General features: G+C 44.8%; 1 protein-coding gene across 2 annotated transcripts in view; it reads right to left on the bottom strand.

Moving 5' to 3' along the window:
• CCDC27 (coiled-coil domain containing 27) overlaps positions 1 to 27690 on the bottom strand; it is a 617891-nt gene that overhangs the window by 501770 nt on the left and 88431 nt on the right. The window contains exons 2-4 of one of the 2 annotated variants that reach the window (XM_069610244.1): positions 25508 to 25580; positions 24640 to 24689; positions 16863 to 17047 (exon numbers count right to left, since the gene is read on the bottom strand). In XM_069610244.1, coding sequence (XP_069466345.1) covers positions 16863 to 17047; positions 24640 to 24649 — 195 coding nt within the window. In that variant the 5' untranslated portion in view covers positions 24650 to 24689; positions 25508 to 25580. Of the gene's footprint in view, positions 1 to 16862; positions 17048 to 24582; positions 24690 to 25507; positions 25581 to 27690 lie in introns of both variants that reach the window. The other variant, XM_069610243.1, reaches the window with a different exon arrangement.

The following is a 27690-nucleotide window of genomic DNA, read 5'->3' as shown; positions in this document are numbered from 1 at the left end:
TTGTAGGTAATCTGACCAAATTGGCGGGATAATATGTGATGTGAAATCCCTTGGTTCTGTATCTCAGACAATAGAAATCCAGCAAAAGGCTCCTAGAACTGAGCTAGATGAGGTCCTGTGCGACAGCAAACAAGAGAATCAATGGGTATGAACATTCCCAAAGGTGGTATAGATGAACTAACTCCCAAAACCTAATGTGACTAGCGTTATGAATTCAGCTACCCTAGAGGCTAACCATGCAATTAACTCCCTTAACTGGACTCAGGCCGTAGCTGAGACAATAAACAGCCATGTTAAAACTAACCCAACCAGGAGAAAATTGAGGAACCAACTGAATGTTGGGTCTAAAGCCCATAATAGCATGTGAAACTGGGCACTTTCACGATAGTTCTATGAGGGTAGGATCCCTAAAGGGTGCCTCACGGGGAGGGAATTTTGTTGTGATGCACAATGTGCCTAGGCTTGGCCGTGCCAGCTACGAGAGCAATGAATCCTTAGTCAGCAAGTGCATCCTCTGTATTTGGCACGTGAAGGGATGCACTTTGGTGATGCCATGACAAAGCTAAAAGACTAGACGCACTCAGCGTGAATACATTGAATACAATCCCAGCAGTATCCAACCTAGAGAAAATTATGGGGAACGTAGGGGATACCAACACTGGAAGTAGGGAGGGACTTGATGATGTAGATTGACCACCATTGAAATGTGGGATGGAAATGGTTAGAAGCCACACTGCCATCGAAATGGTTTCATTGCATTTGCTGGGATCGGGAATCATCTTGTGGATACCACTTGGTGTAGTTTTATCCAGGGGTATAGGCTAATATATGCAGGAAACCTGGGCTACAGAGCATGTAGATCTGCAAGGTTATCATGCCTTTTGTGTTGCATCCCAGAAGGGCTCAAGAGGAAGGACCAGTGGTGGACTTTTAATATGGGTTGATGCTGATCTTAATTGGGACATAGAGGTTTGTGATATTGGGCCCCCTGATTTGCAACATTTTATTTTACCTATAAGCCAAGGCAAATGCATTAACTTGTTTAATGTGTACAAAAGACTCAACAGTAAAACCCAACCTAAAATGTTGGATTTGATGCAGGGATTTGTTGGAAAATGGATGCAGCATGATCCTAAGAAAGCACATGTAATAGTGGCAGGGCATTTTAATTTCCATGGAATGGGAAAAACAGGATATCATTTGGGATATTGCAGACTTATTGGCTAACTACCCGAATATCCGGTAAGACTGCATAGTTAGGCCATAGATACCGCCCGCTTTTTGTCTGAACTTGAGTTGAGAGCTTGCAACTGTGTTTTGGCCTGGATCAACCAGCGAAAAACACTTAATACGGCAAGAACAGCTCAACCATGATAGAGTACTTCTTAATTTCAATGCACAATTTGGGCCTGGTGGAGATGTTTGAGGTAGTTAAATGCCATGAAAGTGAGCATATGCTGCTTTCCATTGTATTTGAGAACATTAGTGGACAACATCAGAGTCTCTGTGGCAGTGATAGGGATAGGACCACTGCATCTCTTCCTCCGGGTGCTCCAGTCGCTCAGTAATGTAGGCTTATTCAGATGCAAATAATAGCGTTCCAGGCATTTTCCTAGTAGCTATTGGACAAATAGAAATATTATGTGGAGCAAATTGCTCAGACCAACAAGTGACCAACAAGTGATTCAAGAATGTGTTACTATCTCTAAGGCAGAAGTGAAAAAACACACCCTGAGTTACCTGGGGGCTACCAGACGTGGACTCCCTGCTCACTGTGCTCAGAGAGGCTCAGCTTCACCTCACTGATGAGGCCCAACAAGGCTGAAACACATCTATGGGGTTGCTGTTGGTACTCTTGTTCAGAGAGGAATTGCCATAGCATTTCGGTGCTGGACTGCCCATGTGGGCGGGACAAAGACTGATATGCAAATGGATATTTCCCATCTGTGAAAGGTACAGTGAGCATAAAGCGTGTGCTGCAAACTCTCATCTCAGAACAGGTTATCATGCCATGTTCTTACTGGAGAGGAGCGCCTGCTACCCTTTTTTGAAATATTTGCATGGAACTTGGGGTTGGTCACCCTGAGTTACCTGGGGGCAACCAGATGTGGACTCCCTGCTCACTGTGCTCTGAGAGGCACAGCTTTACCTCACTGATGAGGCCCAACAAGGCAGAAACACGTGTATGGGGTTGCTGTTGGTACTCTTGTTCAGAGAGGAATTGCCATAGCATTTCGGTGCTGGACTGGCCATGTGTGCGGGACAAAGGCTGATATGTAAATGGATATTTCCCATCTGTGAAAAGTACAGTGAGCAAAAAGCATGTGCTGCAAACTCTCATCTCAGAACAGGTTATCATGCCATGTTCTTACTGGAGAGGAGCGCCTGCTACCCTTTTCCGAATACCCGGTAAGACTGCATAGTTAGGCAATAGATACCGCCCGCATTTTGTCTGAACTTGAGTTGAGAGCTTGCAACGGGTGTTTTGGCCTGGATCAACAAACGAAAAACACTTAATATGGCAAGAACTGCCCGACCATGATAGATTACATCTTAATTTCAATGCACAATTTGGGCCTGGTGGAGAAGTTTGAGGTAGTTAACTGCCATGAAAGTGAGCATATGCTGCTTTCCATTGTATTTGGGAACATTAGTGGACAACATCAGAGTCTCCCTGGCAGTGATAGGGATAGGACCACTGCATCTCTTTCTCCGGGTGCTCCCATCGCTCAGTAATGTAGGCTTATTCAGAGGCAAATAATAGCGTTCCAGGCATTTACCTAGTAGCTATTGGACAAATAAAAATATTATGTGGAGCAAATTGCTCAGACCAACAAGTGATTCAAGAATGTGTTACTATCTCCAAGGCAGCAGTGAAAAAACACACCCTAAAGACTGCAGATTAGTATGATAGTGAATGTAAGGCGGCCAAGAAGGAATTAATTGCTTGTTTAAAAAGAAATACCTCTCTGGATAAAGGCTCCCTGCGTACTATAAAGCGAAGTACAGAAGTATTCTCAATCGTAAGAAAAAGTTGTTTGCAAGCGAAAAGTTGGATGATCTGCTATATGTGGCAATGGTAGGCAATTCCTTATCCTTCTGGAAATTGGTATCCGATAGTAGGCGATGCTGGCATCCAAGGCTGTATAGGTTCTGATGCCTGTACAACCATTCTAAAGAGCTTTATGTAGGAACGAGTGATAGTTCTCCTGATGTATTAGGTTTGACATCTGACCAGGGATAAGCTCTAAGTGTAGGAGAGCAGAGCTTTAGCTTTGCACTAAGCGAAGTTCAAGATGTTTTCAAATCACAGAAGGGAGGAAAAGACCCAGGCCCAGATAAGATCCAATTGATCTATTAAAGAAGTAATTAGCAGTTTGGGCCCCAGTATTGTGCTATAATTAACTTTGAAAAAGTCCCTGAGTCCTGGAGGCATGCTGAAAATGTCCCTGTTAATAAAAAAGGAGGGAGACATATAATTGCGAATTATCGTCCAATATTCTTGTTGGATGCTACTGGGAACATTTTCACAAAAGTCCTGCTTAAACATCTGCAGGAGTGTAGTCATTCGCTCTAAATTATTAGTCATTTACAGGCTGCATTCCAGGCTGGAAAGAGTACCATAGATCAGGGCTTCAGACTCTTTCTCATCTTGCAGAAGTAGGTCATTTTCATCAATCTGAAAACTGCTTTCAGTGGGATGCCACCAGATCAGCTATGGCAGGTGTTAAAGGACAGAGACATTCCTGGACATCTTCTTCCACTAGTTACCTTGTTGGATATAAACAACCAAGCTGCAGTTCGCTGGGGTTTGGCAGGTGAATTAACGAGACCCTTTGATGTTGCCAAGGGCTATTAGGCAGGGATGTATATTGGCTCGACTGCTATTCTGTGTTTATATTAATGGGGCCATCAGTAAACTAATAGAGAATAGCTTGGTTTCATCTAGATTGGACTATGATAGGATCTGTGCCCCTTTTCTTAGCGGGTGACATGGTCCTTTTGGCAACAACCCTGGTGGTGCTTAGGAAAGATTTGGACAGCTTTCGTGCCAAATATAAAGTTATGCGCCTAGAGATCAATGCAAGAAAGACCAAGGCAATCATCTTTCGACCCAAACATACCAAAAGCTGTGTATTAAACATAAGCGTGGATGGGAAAAGACTAGAACAAGTGACATTGTATGATTACTTGGCCATAAGGTTAGCTGAAAATTGCATTTGGCCAACGCTACTTGCTGAAGCAAGTATTACTCTGGAAAGAAACAGCAGGTCTGTGAGGAAATTTGCACAAAGACATGGCGGTGGGGTGGTAACATCAGCCACTGAGATGTAAAATTCAGGCTAAATCTTCTGCATTCTATGGGGCAGATGAACAAGTTACTTTCCCCTGGTAACGTTCCTCCCACGTATTCTTCATCTTTTGATACATCCATATCCAGCTCTAGCGGCTTCAGAAACATTTTTCAGCAGGAGACGCTGTGCGTTGGTGCCGGTCAACTTGATGTCCCTTGAGGGCCTCCGTCCCGATGTCAACATCACCATTGGTGCATGCAGCGACCGTTAGCTTCAGTTCCGTTTTGATGCATTCCCTCAATATTATATGGTGTTACCTGTATAAGACCGAATTCTGCCTTGAAAGAAGGTAAAGGGTAACAAAATGGAAATTCTGCTGTAGGGTTTGCTGGGTGGGGAGATGAGGAATACATGGGAGAAACATCCAGTCGAAAGAACGTTACCATGGGTAAGTAACTTGTTCTTCGAATGGATTGTGTCCTTTCACGTATTCCTCATCTTTTGATAGACTACCAAAGCAGTGTTGTTTTGGAAGAGGGAGTACAAATTTATGAGTTCCTTAGGGGTTTATATAAACGGTATGACTGCCTTCCCAAACCCTCCTTCCTGGCCTGAGGAAGAGTCCAGACAATAATGCTTTGTAAAAGTATGAACAGAGGACCATGTGGCCGTTGCACAAATATCTTGGATTGGGACTCCTCTCTGTAAAGCAGGCGATGTAGCCATGAACCTGGTCGAAGGAGCCCTCAGAACCCCAGGAGGATCTTTTCCTGCTACTTTATAGCACTAATTTAGAGGAGCAGCTGTGTGCATCTGCAGGAGATCCTTCCCCCCTACCTCCTGTGTATTGGGGACATGAGATTGTGCGGTGTCTAACACCCGCCATAGTACCAATACTGCAGTGAGTGTTTGAAAGAAGATACCCATTGAGACAACCGCATCGAATGTACCCTCGATGTGATGATAACCTGCAGGAGGAAAAACCTGAAGGAGTGTGAAAAGGAGCTAACCAATGAGTCAATGACATCATAAAGAAGTGTGCATGACATCCTGAGATACTGACTAAAGATGATGTATAGATCTGGAAGAACCTAATGACGAAGTAAAGAGTTGAAGTAAGCTTTCCAATATAAGATAACAGTGCACGAAGTGCTACAGAAAAACAACCGTTCAATAAATGTACAGCTGCTGAAATGCAAGATAGATGAAGTCCTCATAGAAGCTGGCTATGAGTAGTGTAGAGAATGCAGGTGAAGCCGCCATTGTACAGAAACTGGGCATTGGTATCATGCATTTAGTAGGCCAGAACCCATGAAGCTGGAATAGAAAACTGTGTTGCGGCAAGAATACTAGTCTCATGGAGCTGCATGGCGAGGCTGTCTGGCCTGGTGTCGTTGTCAAGACCGAAGCAACCAAGGTCAACTATCTATTCTGGAAAGGAGCGAGTGTGCAGAGAATGAATATTCCCTTGTTAAGGTGCAAAAAAGAACACCAAGGATGCCAAGTGTTAATTCATTTAAAGCATTTAAAACCTACAAAATGTACCAAATCATGGTCTCCTGTCACATGAACCAAGGATGGAAATAGTTCTTGAAATGGAAGTACTAGACACGATAGCGAGCGCCCTCACTCCTGTGCGTTCTCAAGACAAGGATACTCTGCAAGGCCAAGTACAAAGACATTTTCTATGGCAGAAGGCATGGATGATGACAGATGCTGGGTTAATTGGGTGTTGAGGTAGTTTCATGCCCTATCTCCTTGCACCGGGGTCTGGGCTTATGTGCTGCTAAATGAACCGAATGTTCCAGAAATGGCACAAGCGTGCCAACCAATTATATCAGTCCATATAACAAACAACCTTATAGTTTGAAGACCAATGAGAAACTGTGTATCTAATGTTCCTGAAATGACATATTTTTTAGAGGTAGCCATAAATCGTCCACCTGATAACGGACAGCCAATAACAATCCTAGCTCCTATAGAAAAGTATACTTAGATGTCTCCCTTAACCAATCCTGACCCTTGATACGTTGTTTCATTATTGCCACGTAGTATGATGCAACTCTGATGTATTTTTTGTAATAAAAAACATATTTTGTGTAAAGATCATTGAGAGACTGGGCATACATCCTTTGATGGTCATTGTAACCTCCCTGTTTTAGATAATTGTTCATAAAACAGTACTTTCCCATCTTACTGGATTGGTTCCGTTATTTGGACTCAGAATTATTCTGGTGTGATCAAATCCATTACATATGCACGTTCCTAAAGGGCCATATGCTCAGATGGTAGCGGTGCGGATGGTTTAAAGAGTTTAAAGAGCCAAAATATTTTGGTTCCAAAGTTTCGGACGATGGGGCATCCTCCACCAAGATGATCGCAAGTTTCCTGTGGAGAGCGGCTGATAGATATAAACTTGCAAGAAGAATCAAGATGGTGGGCAGGTCCCTCTTTGAAGAAATCCCTGCTCGGTTCACACGGGCGCTCTGCGGATGGGAGGCAAAGTGGTCGGATTGAAGGAGGAGTCGATACCGAAAGCCTTGAGTTGATTAACAATTGTAAATAGAGTAAGGGAAATGGCAATATAAAGGGGCGGGATTGTAATATTTTGAGTAACAGGACATTTTGTGTAGACAAAGATAGTGCCTAGAAATCCTATTTCAAGGGAATTGGAAGAAGACATTTCAAACTCCAACAGGAGTAGTAATAATAAGAGAAAACGCACGGTCAGGACCATGAAAAGTGATGTCTTAAACCCTGTATAGTGTAAAATAAGTAGAGGCGGGAGAAGTATACCCCTTATTATGAATGATTAATAATGAAGGGAAGGTGATCACAGGGGTTATTAATGTGTAGTGTATGATTAGTTTAAATATTGTTTGTTGTGTGAAGTATCAAGGAGCAATAGAACTGTGAAAGGTTGAAAAGTAACAGTGATTGAAGTTAAGGTGTAGTAAATGAGTGGGGCCAATCAAAAAGATCTGTAAGAGGATCTATAAGAGGATTGAGCTGTGATTCATGGTGCTTGCTCATATTTGTTGTTTTAAAACATTAAAGTAGTGATTTGAGTTGAAATAAAAGGTTAATTTAATGATCTGGTAAGTATTGACAGTCAATTGAGACTTATTATTATGGAGGACACTCCTCTCATACATCTATGCAAAACACTGCCAAAACATGCACCCAAGCACAAACAGTATAGTGCAGAATGGGTAAAGGGCACATCAGATAAAATGTTCATGCCATGGGCACGAGGGGGATCATTGTCAAAAGCGGTATTGCAACACATGACCACATACGCGCATGCTGCGTACACAGGAAAGAAATTAGAGAAAAGACTGGCAATTTTAGAACTTTGAAAGATGTACCAAGAGGAGAAAGAGGAGAAAGAGGACCCGCCACCAGAGGAGTGGATGCGTAATTAGCATAAACGAGAGGGTGTTGAGCCCTCAGCTCCTCTTCCCTTGCCTGAAATTCAAAGTGTGTGTACAGAAGAGATAGGAGTTTACCATTTAAAGGAGTTGAAGGCAGCAGTGGGGTATAGTGACCCGAGATATGAATCCCCGCTTACAGTAGTGATGATAGTCCAGAAAAGAGTAAAAAAAAAGGAAGATGCTTGTAAGTTTTCATGAGAGAAGGAAGAAAGAGGTTAAAGGACAAATTTATCGACAGACATAGATCGAGCAATTAAGCGATGGAAGGGAGAAAAGGACAGTGCTGAGGAGGCAGCGCTCACACAGAACGAATGGATGGGAGGACAGATACTACTTAAGTTAGATGGGAAAAGCATAGAGGAAGTAAGGCAGGGAGAGGATAAGGACAAGCAAGAAAAGAAGGACAGGGAACGAGAAAAGAGATTGAGGGAGGATGAACAAGGAAGGACAAAATGGGATCAACAGGAATAAATATACAAGGAGGAACAAGAAAAGGATGAAAAATGGGCAGAGGAACAAAGAAAGTATGACAACAGACCAAGAGCGATAGAAGAAAGGGACAGGAAGGAAAGAAAGAGAGAGGAGCAAGAAGCACAAATGGTGAAGGATAAAAGGTTACAGAGAACAAAAGAAGAAGAGGAACAAAGAGAAGGAGTAAGGAGGGAAGAACGAAGGCAGGGGGAAGAAAAATCTAAAAGGGATGCGAGAAAGCAAAGGGAAGTAGATGAAGAAATAGAGCAGAATAGGAGGCAGCGAGGTATGGATGCCTGTCTCTTCCTCAAGGAACAAATAAGGACAAGTGCAGAAATACGGTGGGATAGAGTTAAAGATATTCTCCTGATAAAGGAGATAACGCCAAAAACACCTAGAATAGCGCTGAAAGAAGAAAGATATGATGCGGAAGGCATTGCAGAAAGGATCAATAAGGTCTATCAGCAATTAAGGCAGGATAGCGAGTATGGAACTCGAGGGAGCGGCAATTTACCCCCGGTACCTCAACCACGAATTGAGGAGGAAAACCTGTTTAGTGATGAACGCCGAGCACCGTCTTTAAGCAGACTAAATCTAGGTAGAGGTGAGGGGGATGATAGCCACAATAGTTGGGGTCTAGAAATGTCAGACGAAGAAAGAGAGTCAGGTCGTGGAGCATAAGGAGAGGGTGCATGCACCCCCCTGGGAAGCCAACAGATGGATAAAGAAGTAAGAGGGTCATATCTGGAACATCCTAAAGAAAGAACGCCAGATCCCAGAGCATATCCTGAGCTCCCCTGAAGATGATCGTATGGTGAGAAGGGAGAATCTCCACCATATGTAGGCAGGTTAAGGTCGCTACCAGCAAGTAGGCAGATAGGGACGATTACCCCTGCCATAGATAGACTTATACTGGGATCTGACTATGGGATGGGTTTCCTACAGTTCCCCTTGCTAGCAAAGGGAGGAGGAAGACCATAATACATTCCATGGCCGCAGATGGATAAGATAATTTAAAATGCAAACTCCCTAGTTTGACTTCGGGGGCTTGGAAGTGGATATACACCTTTTCTTCATTTGTCATGAAGACGAAGATGAGTGTTGAGATCCACTCCTATATTGAAATCTTTTAGCTTTCTTCTGACGAGGAGAGTCACCCCTCGACTCATCAGAGGATCGCTTTTTCAGCTGAGTCGTCAAAGGTAATTTATGTGCCCTACCTGCAGCTACCTGCAGCTAACATCCCTTTACGTTCTTTCAGGGCTTTCAATGTAATCGAAAGGCAGGATCCACATTCCGATGTTTTATAACCGATTCCCAAACACCACATACACACCCAATGGGTCGCAGCATTTTTTAAACCTGATCTTGGAGTCGACGATGCTGACTAAGATGCCATAGTTTACTTTATAAGTTTCTCAAAGGAACCGAAGCGTGCCGATCTTCGGAAGCGATGGCTCTCGTGGAAAAACGGAATTGAAGCTAACGCCCGCTGCGCACGCTATATGTACCAGTTGTGAGGTTGACATCGGGACAGAGGCCCTCGATGGACATCGAGTCGACTGGCACCGACATGCAGTGCCCCCTGCTGACATTTATTTTCGAAGCAGCTAAAGCTGGATATGGATATATCAAAAGATGAGGAATATGTGGCAGGGCACAATCCATTCAAAATCTGGGATTATCTTAAAGCTCAGGATTTAGCAACAATTGAAAATATCCTTCTAAAAAATCTACTTTTGCTTCTCATAAATTCCCCAAATGCATTAGTACATATGGAGACAGATATAAGACCTATCACAGAAGAGATAGGACTTGGGCCTGTGATGTCCTGGATCCGGTTATGTAGTTCACCGGAGCTAGTTAAGTACAGGGAATCTTTAATACATGTCATGTCTTTGGAGGAGAGCGCTCATTTCGTGGCTCTTGCCTATCAAGAGTTGGCTAGCAATCCTAGGCATTAATTCATATTGGTATAATCCTTTATCAATGAATGCTGAATCAAAGTCTGTAGTGAAATTTGTAGCTGTTAATTCATCATGCATAAGGATGGAGGCTCCCTGCTTAAAATTATCAATGGGACCTTTGTATGCGTTTATTGTGTAAGCCGGACTTTGGAGTCAAAGAATTTTTGGACAATGTATCACCTCCAAAAGCACGTGAACTTTATCTAAAGTTTTGAATGCATACTTTAACTATGGCTAAGTTTACATGTACTTGGAAGGAACTTCTGTGGCAAGAGGGAAGAGACGGTAACCCATTTCATGTTCCTCTGTGATGGGTTCAGGGATTTCAGGATCAAATATATAAAGCCGTTTCTCAACCTCCTTAACATCTGCAGGCTTGATCATACCATGAGTATGTGTAAATGAACCCAGAACCTTAATATAGCTTACTTGCATCCATCATGCCTGGCTAAGAAGAAGCTACTTGACAAAGCAGGCAGCACAGATCTGGAGGTTATTGATTTGCATAATTTTGTTTTTAATTAATTAAATTGTGTTATTATGGAAGTGCTGTGATTTTAATTATGCTCTATAGTGCAGTATATTTGTATTGTCATTATTATATTGTATACATTTATGAAATGCACTTTAATGTGCCTTATTACTCAAGCATGTAAGCACTGCCTTGTGCACCCCCGCCTAAAAAAATCAGTCTGCAGACCCTTCGTACCTGGTGAACTACTGCCCTATCTCCACCACCCCCTTCTTGGGCAAACCTTTGAGGAAGTTGGTCATACGCCAACTAATCCGTCACACTGAATCTTTTGGCTGCCTCCACAACCACCAGTCTGGCTTCAGAGCAGTCAGAGGCATGGAAACTGTTCTCCTGAACACCCGTAAAGACTTGCTCTCAAACCTCGACTCCAACTCTCACTCTGTTCTCATCCTCCTTAATCTGTCCTCTGCCTTTGACAGGGTCAATCGGGGCATCATGGACGGGGCACTGGCTTGGCGGACCTCTTTCCTTTCAAATCGGCCCTCACAGGTTCAAATGGGCCCTTTTGTCTCCTTTATCTCACTCTCTACCTGCAGCATCCCTCAGGGTCCTATCCTATCACTGTGGCTTTTTTACATTTACTTTGCTCCTCTGCTCACCTGATCTCCACCTTCTCTCCTCACTTCCAGTGTAATGCGTATGACACCCGGCTTTCCTTTAAGCTTCCCTCCTCTACCTCCACTTCCTCTCTCATTCCCGATTGTCTGACCGCTATTCAGGTACAGTGTGCTGCTAAGACTCTTTGTCTCAATGCCAATAAGACCGGGATTCTTCTCATTGCCCCCCCCCTTCATTCTTCCCTACTCTCTGGCCCCCCTCCTTGAGCTGCCTCCCCTCACCTCTTGTGAAGCAAAAAACCTGGGGGTCATCTTCGACTCCTCTCTCTCCATCTCTCCTCATATTGCGGACCTTACCAAGAAGGCTCACTTTCATCTTCACCTCCTCAGAGGCATTCTCCCTTTCCTCACCTTCCCCGAGAAACTCAATGTCTCTAGCGCTCTCGTCCTCTCCAGGCTGGACTAATGCAACATGCTCTACCTTAATTTTCCTCTTTCCTCCCTTTGCCCTCTTCAACTAATCCAGAATAGGACTACAAGACTTATCCTTGGCATCAAGCCCAGGGACTGCATCTCCAGCCCTAAAAGCACTGGCTCCTGGTGATTGCAAGGATCAAATTCAAGACCCTCTGCATCATCCACAAGGCTTTCTGGAGCCTGAGACCGTGCAAACTTCAATTTTCTCACACTTAATACCATCCTGCTAGAGCCCTTAGGTTCTGCAGCTCTAGCTCTCTGCAGGTCAGTCGCTTCTCTATGCAGAGAGTGGGGGGTAGATCTCTTTCTTCAGCAGGAACACCCCTCTGGAACATTCTCCCTGCCCCTATCCGACTTGAGTCAGATCTCTTTAAGTTCCGGAAGCTTCACAAGACTGTCCTCTTCTCCTCCTCCTTCCCTCTGCCCCTTCCTTGCTAATCCCCCCCCCATTTATACAACTTGTTGCCTGGTCCCTTCTGGGTCATACAGTGGCCAGGCCCCCCTCGGCCAGTCTGCCTCAGCACCCTGCACTTGCCTTCAGGCACCCCTTCCTGACCTAACTACTGAGTTGGGTCATCCCCCTCCTTTTACTCACCCTCTCCCCATCCCCCATAGCACTTGCAACCAGGCCTCACCTAGTGCTTGCCCGCTGCCCCCCAGCACTTAACCAGCCTCCCCAAACCCCTCCTGAATGTTCCCTCCCCTCCCCTCACCAGCTGAACGTGCATGGTGAAAACTTCCCTCTCCAGATTTGCTCGCCGCTTATAAAAGCTCAGTAAAAACATTCAAATCTGCTGTGATTAAGGCTAAAGCCGCCTATTACAGCAATCATATTCAACAAGCCAAATCCAGATCCAAGGAACTTTTTTCTATCCTTCAAGAATTTAACTCGAACACTCGTACTACGGGGCAGGCACCACAGGATGACGCCTGGTGTCAAACCATCCATGATGCCTTCTCTGCAAAAATTGCTTCACATCTTGAAGCCAGTACTTCGACCACTACCAATGTATCTGTCATCCCTCTGTCTCCTCCTCTTGATCCTACACTTGTTCACCTACCTGAACAACCTTTGTCATCAAAGACGACCCATGACCACTCATCCAGTAGTGCATCTATTGATTCTTCCCCTCTTTCGTCCCAAGGGACAACTTCCAACTTTGCTACTACGAAACCTTATTTTTCTTTTACCCCCCGCACGGTATCTGAAGTAACTGCTATCATCCGGAAAATGAAGCCCACCTCTTGTAAAGGCGATGCCTGTCCTTCCAGGTTGCTGGTACAATGTCTTGATACCATTAGTCCTTGGATCACTAAGCTGATCAATCAGTCCTTTATAGAGGGCCAAGTACCAACTAACCTCAAGGAGGCATGGATCATGCCCCTGCTCAAGAAAGCCAATCTTGACCCCCTTCTTGCTACACACTATCGTCCTATCAACAACGTGCCCTTCCTCTTGAAGGTCATGGACCGAGTCGCTTATCTTCAGTTACAGAAATTCATTGATGATAATGCCATCCTTGGGCCTCGTCAGTCTGGTTATCATGCCTGTCACGGCACTGAAACTGCCATGCTTGATTTAAAATCAAATCTTGGATCCATCATCGATCGTGGCCATCCTGCACTTCTGATGTTGTTAGATATCTCAGCCGCGTTCGACTTGGTCGACAATGCTCTCTTGGCAACTAGGCTACAATCCTTTGTCGGCTGCTCAAATCTCACCACACAATGGCTAGTCTCCTTTCTTGGTGCTCGCAATGCTTGCGTGGTCATCCAAAATGCTACCTCTATACCCTCTCTGCTCACCCTGTTTAACATCTATATTCTCCCCTTGCTTCTTATGCTTGACGACCTGGGTGTTCTGTATACCAACTACGCTGACGACACCCAGGTCATCCTTGAACTATCTGGCTCCTATCCCACAGACTCCAACGCCATCTCCACCATCTATTCTATCATCCACTCATGGATGAGTCAGAATTTCACGGCTCTGAACGCTGATAAAACTGAGCTCCTCATTGCAGGATCAAGCCACATGTTAAAAAATCTTCCGAAGGAATACGACTCATATACTATTGCTAATGTATCTATTCCAGTGGCACGAAGCGTTAAGACTCTTGGCGTCACCATTGATGCGGAGCTCCCAATGCACTTGCATGTCACTAAAACCAGGGCAACCTGTAGCTGGATTAACAAGCAACTCTGTGCAATGCACCCTTTTCTCTCTGGCAGCAATATGTCTCTTCTTGCATCTGCCCTTGTTAATTCCAGGTTATAGTGCTGCAATAGTCTTCTAGCGGGCACGTCTGCTGTTAATATTGCCGCTCTCTAGACAACCCAAAACGGCGCAATCTGAGCAGTGCTTGGTTTACCCAGGCATTCTCCTATCACTGAAGCCAGGAAAAAACTGCACTGGCTGTCCGTCAAGCATAGGGTATCCTTCAAGATATTCACTCTCACATTCAAATGTTTGACTGACTCTGCACCCATCTATCTGACCCAGTGTATTCATCGCTATGTCCCTGGTCGCTCACTCAGGTCCTCTGAGCAAGCCATGCTTACTAAGCCACGCTTTCGCTCAGTCAAATTTGGCAAAATCATCTTCAGTGTCGCGACCCCTGCTCTTTGGAACACTCTTCATCTTCACCTTAAGAGCTCCTCCTCACTGATCCATTTAAAAAAAAATCTTAAGACCCATCTCTTCAACTCTCCCTAGTTTTGCTAACGGTCTCTTCTGATTTCTGCATCTCAATTTTCTTGTTCATGTTACTGTCTCGTTTGTTTTCTGTGCGCCGTGAGGCCTTTGGGCGATTTGGTGCGTTATCAAGAATTACAATAAATAAATGAGAAAATAGTGCCTATTGCTTTATGGCCTGTGGGGACACATTTTTAAGGGTTGATATGTAGCTGAACGTGCAGTGTGAGGTGAATGTCAGGGGAAGGAGAGCATGACTGCCCCTTTACTCCACGACCAGACGTCTGCAAACTATTTCTCTCCATATCCTTCAGAGTTGTAGTCCAATACATCTGGAGAGCCACAGGTTGCAGACCCCTGCCCTATACAATGCCACTGTGGGGGTCGAAAGCCTGAAAGGGAGGAGCTAATATATTTATCCTCAGAGTGTGTGTGACAGATGCGGTGCATTGTTCTTAGAGTGATGTGATCCATGCCCGAGAAATTGAGATCAGAACAAATATGTTTGGCTGGGCACTGTTATGGGCCAAAGTGAGAGAGTGAGTGGGCATTGTGTAAGTGGTTCAGCGAGTCCACATTGTTGTAGATTAGCCATTTGTCTATGAGGGAACAGAGATAAAGACCTCAGATATGGTCTTCTCAATGGGAAGTCTTAAGCTGTCTTCCCACTAAGGGGACAATGCCTGGACAGCATTGCCTAAAACTTGAACAGGTGGGCATTTGGTTTGCCTGGAGTTCTAGGATGGCATAGGCTCTCAAAGGGACTGCAGTGAAGGAACTGAGTATCATATAATACATATGTCCCCTCTGTGTGATACAAAGAGACATTGGAAAGACCATATGTGGCATCATGTCATGCAAAATGTGGGACCGTAGGGGAATAACTCTCTTTGGTTCTGTGGTGTAAACGTAGGTCTACTGAGGGTGCATTGGCTTTGGGACCCCAGGGCGTAGGCCAATAACGTGGGGCGGGAAGCCACCTCCATCTGCAGGGAGTCCGCTATGATATGTGCACAGGAAGGAACATCTGAGTTTCCACAGTATGCATAACAGGAATAGCACTGTGGATAATTGGCCTCACCATCGGGTGTCATTGGGAAAGAAACATCAAAGTTTGCACAGTCAGCGAGTCAACTTGATAAGAGGGCATGGGAGACAGTTGCCTAGAGACAGGGACATCACCCAGAGTGCTAGCGTTTGGAGAAAGTCCCACAGAGACACAGAGACCCAAAGTCCAAACATCCCTTTCTTTCATTGGTGAGTAATGTGTGTGTCTATGTGGCGCAAGATTTGGGAACACATTGTTGTCACCAGAGTGTTATACCTTGCAATTGTGTTGGTTGGGTAAAAGTGATGCATCATAGTGATTTGTTGCATGGCATATTAGCAAGCCTTGAGTGTGTGCACCATGCTTTCTTGTAGCCCCTATGTTCCAGTGTAGTTCATTAATTGTACTTTGCTACACAATATGGAGTGTACACTCAGTGACATGTTTCTGATTCCTTTATCAATACAGCAGAGGAGTCCCCAACACCAATCAAAGTGGAGGCACATACATAGAGTCTATTATGGGGGAGAGTTGCATTGGGGAGGCCCTCAGTTACACTATTACTCGGGTTCCCCCTTTTTGAGCTTGAAGGGTAAATGCACCCAAGAATGCAAGCACAGTGCCCTGAGAATACATGCTATGGGATTCAGGAGCCAGCCTATAAAGGGCTACAATGTATGCATTAACTGAACATTTAACTCCTCCGTCACAAAAGGCCAACAGGTCGTATTGTTTAAAATTATGTTACACCGATTTAATAGACCAGCCATTGATTATCTGAAGGATGCGCCACGATTAACAAACAAATACTGAATGCGCAGTTTGGATGAACGAAAATAACAGTGAATCTTTCTGTTCCATGAACAACAGTGAATACATTATAGTACGGATCATGAAATAAATACGGTTCTGTACCACTTGATCTGTCTTTACATAGTCTTTCATACTGAAATGTAATCTGTCACAGCCCAGGTGTCACCAGATTGCGGCCTTTGGACCCAATATATTTAAGCTAACAGGCGACCTGAAGGGTGAAGCTACTACTTTTCCTACATATTTTTGAGGCACGCATGGTTAGAGCCTACACCTGGAATAGGCCATAGAGTTTCACATGCCCTGATTGATGGTTTTAATGTTACTGGAATTGTAGGTTTTCAGAGACCTGGTTCAGGAAAGCTAGAGAACTATCTAGAAATGTGTTGGGAGGCGAGGGAATTGATAAGCTTGGTCTGCACAACAGCCCCAGTCAACCCTTGCCAAGTCTGCAAGTGCTAGGAGATGCCTAGTGGACAGGAAGTCAACATAGTGTATGAATGTGGCCTGCAAAACATTTGAAAAAAAAAAGATTCATAAAAATGAAAATGGAATCAAAGGAGGCCTTACCAGTTGGTCGGAGGATGGTCCTGGGGCAGACTTGCTGAAGTTCTCTCTCCGGGTATCATTGCTTGGGATCTTCCACACCGCGGTCTTTGGCCGACGGCTTGCTGAGAATGAAGGGTCCAGACACCCATTCATCTTCAAACCATTCTGGTCTTTCATCTCATCAGAGAAGTTTGCCACGGTCTCTGCTTTTGGGAAAAGCAAACTTATTTAACATACATCATGATCTCTTTTAAAAAAATAATAATCATGGGATTCGATAACTGTTAGCCCCAAGAATGGCAGCAGGACAGCTGTGCTCCTGCCTCACCCCCAATCCTCCTGAGAACTTTGATATATATATCTGGCAAGTTTGAATGTTTACTTCGGTAGTGGACCTACAACCACATTAGTGGATAAAGGGCACTACCCAGCCCACCAAAATGAACAAATGGAGCACAGAGCAGAGGAGGAATACAGGAAAGATAACTGTTTGGCACATCCAAATGAAGAAAAAAAAGTTTATGAAAGAGGAGACCAGAAGTACTACGCTGAAATAATTAGACCTGAGAGGGCAGCTTGGCCACGCTTACCTCTGAACTAGAGGGTGAGATTTCTAAAGGGGAGGCCTCTGGCTGCCCTCTCCAAGGAAATACAATCACTGACTCTTTAGCATGGCCAAGCCAATCAGAAAATGTCTGACGAGGAACATTTCTCTCAGTGTAATAACATCAACATGTCTGGAATAATGGAGGGAGCTGAGAGGAGTTCCCCTATCATATTTCTCAAAAGGAAACTCTCTTGGACCCACTAAAGAGCTCAGTTAAAAAATCTTGGCAATGGAGGGGATTTACTGAGCATCTGTCCGAAGCCACATGAAATTAGGACACCTTGGCAGATGACTGTTACGTTTTAATACTTTCAGGTGAAGCAATTGAGTATTAGGAATGAAAGAAACCTTAAACATGTGGGTACAAAAGATTGATGTTCTTCAGTGATCTGAGGTAAAGAGTTATGGTCCAGTGAAAGCTCTTTAATGAATTGAAGGTATCAGCCTCGAGAACAGGTGAGGTAGTTATTGACAGGTGATGGAATTCTTATTAGAATTTGCTAAGAAGCTTTATCAGTCTATCCCACTGCAGATGGATCTTGTAACCTTCTACAACCTTGACCTCCTAAGGTTAGGGCCCACAGACAGAGTACAATTAGATGTGTGGCTCTGCAAGGTGGAAATCAAAATGGCAGTTGAATTGATGAAGGGGGAGGAAAACACTGGTGACAGTTGGTTTTCCAAATGAATTTTATAGGTATTTGGCACCCACCCTGACCCCTTTGTTACCTGATCATTTAATGAATCCGTAATCAGAGCCAACGGAAAAGGCTTTAATCAGTTTAATCTGTTAGCTAAAAAAGAACAATGCAGAATATGCAAATTATAGACCTATCCCACTGCTAAATGCAGATATAATAATCCAAGGAAAGGTGTTTGTGGTGAAATGGCAACGTGCTGTAGGAGAGCAGGTATGAGAGGTGGTTAAACCTCCTACTCAGCCCTGCACTACTACTAATCAACAAGCAGCAACCCTAATTGTACAGATGAAACAGGTGCCGTCCAAAAGGTATACCACCTTTGCCGCTTTTGGTAGTGCATACCAAGGTCAGGTATATCTTCAAGAGGTGTGTGATGTGATAACAGTACCAACACAAACAACTTAAGTACAATAGTTAAAAATAAAAGAATGTCCAATCAAGGTTCTATACAAATATAGCATTTTTAATTAAACAATACAAAATACAAATAATAACTAAAACACAAGCAAAAACTCACCTATGTAAAGAAACACAGAACATTCAACCTGTTGGGTTGATGAACAGTGGTGTTGAGGCACTCAATTGTGGCCTCTGGAACTGGTCAGACAAACGTCAGAGTAGAAGGTCAGCTTAAAAGTCACTATGGTCCCAAAAGGTGGACCAAGAGGCCAGAGCATATTCACATTCCCTTATGTTTTTCTTTGCGGCTCAACGGCATTGAGCCAGGCTTTTTGGTGTTGAACAAGGAGTCTAGATGCTTTCAGTGCCGGATCGGGGTTGAGTCATGAAGCGGTGACAACACGTCCCAATCATGTAGTACTGTTCAGCAGTGGCATTGGCTTGCCAGTTGAAGACGCTGGGAATAGAGGGCAGTATCAGGTCGGTATCACTCAGTGATTGTGAAGCAGAGACTTGCCTTTGGTGTTGAGTGGGCTCAGCTGACTCAACAAGGCATCAGGGCACTGCAGCGACTTCAGCTTGCAGTTCAAAGGAGATAATGATCATTAATGGTGTCGATTTGTGGCTGATCGAAGTCTAAGCCAGCATCCGATGCAGATTCGTGGGAGCTTTGCCGCCAGGGATGTCGAGACGTTTGGGTGTTGAGGTTGGTGAGGAATCAGGCTGCACCCGTGCAGCAGTTTTGACACTGTCAAAGTTTCCTAAACCAGCGTTGATTCAGTTTGGAGATACAGGGAGATCCAGGGATGACTTCTTTAGTTCTGCAGTTGCTGTGATTCCATTACCAGGGTATCCTCGACAAGGTTAGTCCTTCAGTTTTACTTCCCTCCATGGAGCTGGGCTTGCACAGGGGCTCCTTCACCTTCAGTGAACAAGGCCCTGGTTCCAGTGCAGCCAGCAGGTTCACATAGTTCACCTCTAGGGCTGAGGACTCTGGAATGGACTGCACTCCAAACAGAGGTCCAGGAGTGTATTCTTCCTCTTCCTGGTGTCCAAATATGAATACAAGAAAGGTGGGGTGCCCCTCTACTTGTGTAGAAAATGTACTGTGACAAATCAACTTACAGGGCACCAGTGGTCCAGGGATGAATATCGGTTTCTAAACCATCAATCAACCCCATACCGCTAGTACACCAGAAGGGATCCGAACAGATTGGAATACAGGTGAATTATAAGACCCCCTTGTCCAATTTTGGTAACAAGGACAGAAAGGCAGGCTTTCCTCCGCAAGGTCGTGGATTGTTGGTTAGTTGCAACACAGTGAAAATACAATTATTACCCAATCATAAAAGTGACTGTCCAGTCAAGGTTGTATAAAAATATCTACTTTATTATTCCTACAACAGACATTTCTAGCACACTACAAAATACAAACCACCCTGAAAGGAACACAGAGGACAGACAGATTCATGAAGGAAAGGGATGCACTCTGGATACTGACAAGAGGGTAGTTGGTAAAGTAATCAGTCTTACTGTTCAAGATGATTTGGTTTCAGCACCAAGGGGGCAAAGGGTCGTAACTGTCTCTAGGGGCCTTCAGAGAAGAACCAGGAGGGCAGAACCACAATGTACCTGGTGCTGAAGAAGTTCTTGGTGCTCGACAGCATCGAGGCGGTTCCAGGGCACTTCATATCCCTTGGGACAGAGTTAGTGGCGGGAGACAGCTGCGGGTACCAGGCGGCAGGCAGTTCGACAAGCAAGGCTGGAAGGACGTCTGCAGGCTGTCCGACACAGCGGCTCAGGGCCAAGAATCGCTGTTTGTGTGGTGGTTGGCGGCTCTGGAATGCTGGTCGAGGCAGCTCAGATGGCTCATGTGCATGTGGCGTGACAACAGTCAGCAGTGCAGCCGGAGGCGGTTCGAGGACTTGACTGGCGCGAAAATGTCCTTAAAAGATGGACGCTGGATGATGCTTGTGTGGCACTCCTACAGCTTCTTTGCAGGGCTCGTGTCCTTACAAAGCACACTTCCAACCTAGGAAGCTTGGTGGCAGAAACTAGCAGGGCACGCTGTGTGCTGGCTGGGTATGGGTTCTGGAGCTGCTGGACGGGTCCTCTGAGTCTGGTATCTCCCTCTGTTCCCTCTGAGATGTTTAGGGGAGCAATCTTGCTTCCCTCTTGGAACTCCTGGCCTTGCTTCACTGACATAAGATGTAAGGTAGACTGTACCTTCAGCTCAAGTCCAAATGAGTCCTTCTTCTTACTCCTTTGGAAGTCTGCTGATGATCTGCTAAGTGAGGGGTTCACCTATCTTTTAAAGCCAAAGGGGCCCCAGTGATTGGTGCAGGCTAAACCCACCATAATGAATCAATCCTGGGTCCCCACCAACAATCTTCTGTTATGCATGAGGTCAGGACCAGAGTTCTCTGCAACAGGACAGACACGGGGGTGACAACATATACCTAAGTCCCACCCATCTCCCTGTCTGTTGTAGATCAAAGTGTCTCTCGGGTTAACTGATCCGTTAGGGTGCAAGTGTGTGGTGGAGTGTGAAATTCCACCTTAGGAGGGGTATCCTTACCACTGGCTTCTTTCAGACAAGTAGCTAGATGTTGAAGCAGGGATTGGTCCGAGACCAACTCTTCTGGAACATTGGGAGTTCCAAAATACTCATAACCAAAGGTACGCATCATCTTCCTCCTCATCTTCCTCAAAGATGGACCCAAAGGACCTGAAGAAATCCGTCTTAGATTTGGGTTTAAAACTCGTCTCTGAGGTCGACGTCTAAGGGCCCTTCGACTTTGACTACTTCAAGGATGAAGTCACCGAAGCTTTTTGCTTCGAGGAAGTCTCTGTGGTCGATGCTGTCACTGCTACGCAAGATGACATCTCTGAGGTCTTCAGACTCTGGCATTTGGGCGCGTGGATTGAAATCTTGCTGGATTCCCGGTCAGTCTTGGAAGACGCAGCGGGTTCAACAGCAGGGGTGGACTGGGAGCCAAAAGAGGCCCAGGAAATTATTTTTAATGTGGCCCCATATTCCACGGTTTCAGAAAGCTGAACCTTTTTCCTAAGAGAACATTTCAAAATTAAAATAGATTACCACACAAAAGAGGCCCAGGATGCAGAGGCCTACCAGGAAATCTATAGAGTTCCCTATAGGCCAGTCCACCCTTGTTCAACATCCTTTTTCAACTCTTGTGAGGGAGCAGGAGGGGATGCATTAGAAAAGACCTCCACCATCTTTTCTCTGACCTTTTCCCACTCGCCCGCAGAAGCAGTCTTATTGGGAAAGGTACCTGCCGCATGTCGGGCGAGGAACAATGGCGTAATTTCTTCAACTTCTTCCATCATGACAAAGAGGAAGAATGACAGCAATCGCTTTTGGATCTTGAGCATTTAGAACGTTGAGATTGTTTCTTGGGCTTTCTGGAGATGTGTCTCCATTGGAGCTTCTACCTTCGGAAGATTTTCTCTTCGAAGGTGTGGAAGACGAATACTTTAAAACCGACCGAGATGGGGCGAGCTTTGATCTTCTCTCATTCAAGACCTTGCTGTTCATCGATTGGCACTCGATGACTTCATGCTCTTTGCAGAGGTACCAGAGACAAATCCTGTGTGGATCAGTGATCTACATCTTCGAATCACAGTATGCACATCTCTTGAAGCCTGTCTTCAGCATAAACATTGTGAGATTTTACTCAAAACAGGGTGAAGACGTTAGTCAAGAGATTCACTTAGGCAAGTCGAATCATTCCAAGAGGGTGCTGCGTATGCGGAATAATTGAACTGAGGCAATGGTCGGAGTGCATGCTATTTATACTGTCTTCAATGTCACGTCCGGACGTAGGCATGGTAACCATCGAGTGACATCTACTCGATGCCGCACAGCTCCCAAATAATTTGTTAAAAAAGTTCAGAGACTGCAAAGCAGGATATCAATATAAGACGAGGAATCCATGGGAGAACACAATCCATTAGAAGTATAGTTTTGGGGAACTCTTTTCAACTCTATTTTAATCACTTTATTTGGATGCTGGTGCGCATGCTAGCACTAATAGACTGCAGCCAGAGGCTTTAAATTAGGTTGGGTGACAAGGTAGGGGTGCCCGTTGTCCCCCCAATTATTTAAAGTGGACTTAGAGCCACTGCTGCTCTCCATTCACCAATTCACAGATATTAGGGAAGTCTCAAATGTGTGGTACAAACAAAGAAACTGGCTTCTGCTGATGGCCTGTTGGTCTTGGTGGAGAATCCGGAGCAATGCTTGGGCGCCATAATGACATTTCTTCATAGAAATTGGACGGTGTCAGGTCACAAGGTGAACTGGGTGAAGAGCAAGGTGCTACCTCTGTCCAAGATCTGTTTTTTCAAGGTCTTTTCCAGGGAGTGGAATAAATGGTGTGAAAGGTAAGTGAGATACTTGGTGACTATTTAGAGGGACATTGCTAATTTGATGTTGGTAAACACTGCAAGCATGATGGTAGGGGTAAACTACAATATATGGTCACAGTGCCACTTGAATATGTCTAGCTGTGGAAAACTGCTATAATTAAAATGGTGGTTCTACCTAAAATATTATACATTGTTAATGCCATTCAACACCCCCTGTTCAAGAGGGAAACACAAAATATTCACAAGGTTTTTAGAGCTTTTTGTGGGAGAAATGGAAAAGAGAAAAATATTGCTGGTAAATTCTCCACAAGAGTACATTGAATAGCTTTTTGGTTTCCACGTGTTTAGAAATTATCACTGGGATTTTCTGCGGCAAGCATTTAGATCCTGGATCAATCCTGGAGGACAGGGTAAATGAGACTGGGTACGATGCAAGAAGGAATGTAAACAGCCCTAAAAGTTAGAATCTTTGCTGACCTTAGAATGCCAAATAAACGGTGACTCCATCGCTCCAGCAGCCCTATACACTGTTGATAATTTGAACAGCTGTATTTACAAGATGGATCACATTTACTGATTGTGTGCTAATGCCTCGTTGTGGGGCAATAAAGTTATACTATTAACAAGCTGTGTTGCACAGTGTTTATCTTTGCAGGGGGGGTAAACAGGTTTAGGGGTAACTGGGGAAATGGTTTATCCATTGCCACCTTGAAATAATGTGGGATAACATCTGCAGTAGCATGAAAAGAAGTTAATTAAGCATTAAGCCCAAGCAGGGGGGCCATTACCTGAAGTGGTAATCCCCCCTTGCGAGGGGCAATGTAAAATAAATGGCTGCCGGGGAAGGGAAAGCGAAGCTTGTTTTCCCTTTTCATGGAGGCCATTAAAAATCAATGTAAAAAGGTAAACAAACAAAATGGCGGCCACGGAAAGGGGCTACAAGTAGTCCCTTCTCCCTTTCCATGGCGACCATTCAAAAATAGGGAAAAATGTAAACAAAGAAAATGGGCGTCATGTAAGGGAGAGAAGAGACTACGTGTAGTCCCTTCTTCCTTTCCAAGATGGCCTGTCGCGGATCGGGAGTCGATGCGCTGGGGACAGAAGAGTTCCCAGTGCGTCCACTCCCAAAAAGGACAAAAAAGAAGGTAAGTGGGGTTGGGAGGGCGGGAGGGGATTCTTTGGTTTGGGGGGCTGGGTGGAGGGAACACACTTATCTCGATCACCGGCGGAGGAAGATGGCGGCCTCCAGCCGTTTCGTGGCTCGGAGCGGCGATTACCGAGCCTCCTCATTGGCGGAGTGGCTGCCACTCCCGCCCCCCCCCTCCCCGAGGACAGAAGGAACGTTATGGGGAGAGGGATTCCCGGTCGGGTAATGCCCCGGAGAGGGCCAATGAGATTGCATGTTGCAATCTCATTGTCCCTCGCCAGGTACTAATGTGACCTAAATCTGTGTACACCATGCAGAGAGACCTTCTGCACCAATTCTGGTCCCTGGTAAGTCAATACAAACGTTCCCTGCTCGACTCTCAATGCTTACTGGTCCTGTTCGGGAAGTGGGGTCTCAGGTCTCACTTGGGCACATGTCATGGAAATGTACATGGGTAACAGGTTTCTGGGGGTGATGTTTTTGACAGAATCTTACTATCGGCTGATTCTTCCATACTTCTGTCTCCGGCCACAGCAATCTTCAGCTATTTACCTCGATCCATGCTGGTATCCTTTCCTGCTTGGTGTTGGGTGTACAGCGCCCTAACATGTGCAAAGAAAGACATTTTAAAATTATGGAAATCCAACAGGAAGCCAAACACTGAGAGCTGGATCTCAAGCATTGTATCCTTGTTAAGGTATGAAAAAAGAATGTACAGCAGGAGGGTGAAACCTGGTGATTATTAGGAGGTCTGGGAGTAGTTCAATGATTTATATGTCTACACTCTCGCTCAAGCCACTCCTGATATAGCGGATATTTGATGTGTGCTCTGGTTGGTTGTTTGATTGTCCTGTTTGTGTCCTCCTTGTCTCTTGTACTGTGTTCCACGATGGAACTAGAAGGTTACTATACTGGTGGTAGCCAGGAAAAGTCTTTCTTTCTGCACACTTGCTATAAAGTGTAATGGGTTTCAATTGTGACTTTTTAATGACCAGGGACCACTTACTTTGTATTGTATACAAATAGTGTACAATACAAATACAATTTTACAAAATAACAAAAGAAAAACATAATCTGCCCTATTTCTCAATATTCTAAATGCCCAATTAGCTGGCATTCATTACGAGATAAAACAGCAACATCATTTGCTAGTTAAAATAAATTGCCGCTAGTTAACAATTCCCACCTTTTTAATAATATGGTAGTCAACATGCCCTACTAGTTTAATGCCCAAATAGGTGAAATCACCTAGCAAGCTCCACAAATGGACATGGTCCACCAGTTACCCCCAAGATGATTTGATTGGTCCTAGGGGCAATTATTTGTCTTAGAGAGCATTAATATTCTTCAGTATCTTGTCTGGGTGTTTAAGGTCTAGTGTTGGGTTATTTAGTATGTACTATTCCACCTCATTGCTTACCTTCCAATCTAATCTCAGTCCATGCATCCTCCGCTCACACGATCAAAAGCGCCATACCCGGCCAATGCTGTACCTACAAGATAATGGTAATGAGTCATTAAAAGTGAAATACCACATTATTTAAACTTTCATTCCATTAAATAAATATAAGAGATTGGGAGCAGAGGAAAACCGTACTATTCAGGGGCCCCTCAATGTGGGCAGTTACATGGGGAAATCAAAGATACCACAGGGACTTATCTCCCAATGAATAGATAGAGGGGCAAACGGGGGCGTCAAATTTCATTTAAAGTGGTATGCGACACATTCAAGGGGCAGTGAATAATATAACAACACTGGAGTTTCCCGCGCAGTCACAGAGCCTCATTAGAGCTTCTCCCATGCAACCGGAACACTGGGGCAATGAGAGCTCTTTTGAAGGGACACACAATGGTCCCAAGGACCCTCCAGTACCTCCTGTGTGCCACTCTGATATCCTCATAATAGCGCCCTCACTAAAAAGCCCGTGTGGTGGAGCAAAGGTCAGATGCCGGCAGCATACAAAACATGCTTCGCCTTCCCCGAGTGCTGTGTTTCCGTTTATAGGTTATTTCGTTCACAGGTTATTTTTCGTTTGGGCTATTAGCACCTTAGAGCCATGTAAAAGCCTTAACTATTTCATTAGAGTACAGGTAGGGACAAATGGCATATGAAGCGGGACACAAAGCTTATAGGTGTTGTTTGGTTATTTGCCCACCCATATGCTACCCATGGCCATGCTTATCCCTATGGCAATTCCCACCCACGTCCTGCCCTCCCCGTCCAAAACACCTCATCATGGGAAGCCTTACCATCAAACTTTGCACTCGAAGTACCTGCCAGAGTTTTTTTCAAAGCAGTCTTCTGGGGGTAAATTACTTAATTGGAGCAGTAAACATGCTACTGCTGTAATAAAAATATCTTAACCAGTCTGCCTTCCGCCACTCAATTTATAAGCACTGTGTGTGTCCTTCTCTGAAGCCATGTTAAAAACAAGCATTGCAAGGCCAACAGTTTTGGTTTCTGTATAAGTATTAGGCATTTGCCAGGCACTGCTATTAGATGCCCCAGTATCGCACCATTTTGCACCTGCTACCACCAAGGCCTGTTATACCACTAAGGCTATACCTGGCAAGTGGCTTTCCCATGCTTACACAAAAACATTAACTGCCGGCATTACCAGTGCTTGTTGGTAATGGGGTGAAAAGCACCAGTTGTGCCTAGTTCAGCTAAGGGCTTCTTTAATCTAGCCCCTTATACGTTTACACCTGGGACATCTTTATGTGAAGGTCCAGATTCTTTTTTTTATATAACCTTTTACTAACCTTTATTTAGTCGTTGGCAGTTTTGGCAGATTAAGTGGAAGAAATTGTTGATTGTACAGATTCAATAGGATGATAATCACTTATTAGAACGTACACGTAAGAGCTAATTTTGAACTCAGTATAACACATGAAAAATGCGTCGAAGCCTTGCGTACGGCCTTTTTACGCACGTTTCCTACGTCACAGTCATTTTCCAGTATTTGTATGGCAGAGAGGAGGGGCGGAACGTAGCTTACGTGTCCGCGCTCCTTTCCTCTCCACCATACAAATATCCCAGGAATGAAACTTCATGGATTTACATGCTGGAGATTCCCATGGAGTCCGCCGGCCTTTTGCAACATAGAGAACCACTGTAAATGCTGACTGCAATGCATACAGAGCAGGCATTGCTAACTGAATTTGCACAGAAGAGGGCACACGGAGAGGGTAAAAGGCAGCACACACGCTTGTACACCGCCTTATGCCCTCCCTTTTTCAATTGTCTGGGTATGCGGGTGTTGAGGGTGGGGGGTCCCATGTATGTGAAGGTGCGGGTGGGGGGGTGGGGCCCCCTGTATGTGAAGGTGCGCACTTAACGGGTCCCAATTGGTAAATGATGGGAGGTTCAAAAATAAGCTCTGTAGAAGGTAGAAAAGGCAACTCCCAAAAGCCATTCTCCAGGTTCATAGAGTAATACGTTCTCTATAATTGTCTCGGGAGGATAGCTCAGTGGCAATGTGCGCGCCTTGGAAGCAAGACAACACGAAGCACACGGGTCCACGCTTAGAAACCTCGGGGTGTTTAAGCGCATTATAAATACGCAACTAAGACAAAAACAATTACAAAACAAACAATTCCTGT

The sequence above is a fragment of the Ambystoma mexicanum genome, chromosome 8 (assembly GCF_040938575.1).
Source record: "Ambystoma mexicanum isolate Mex_15411 chromosome 8, UKY_AmexF1_1, whole genome shotgun sequence".
Lineage (NCBI taxonomy): Eukaryota > Metazoa > Chordata > Amphibia > Caudata > Ambystomatidae > Ambystoma > Ambystoma mexicanum.
Note: the sequence above shows the minus strand (reverse complement) of the source record. Positions and strands in the feature narration are given on the sequence as shown.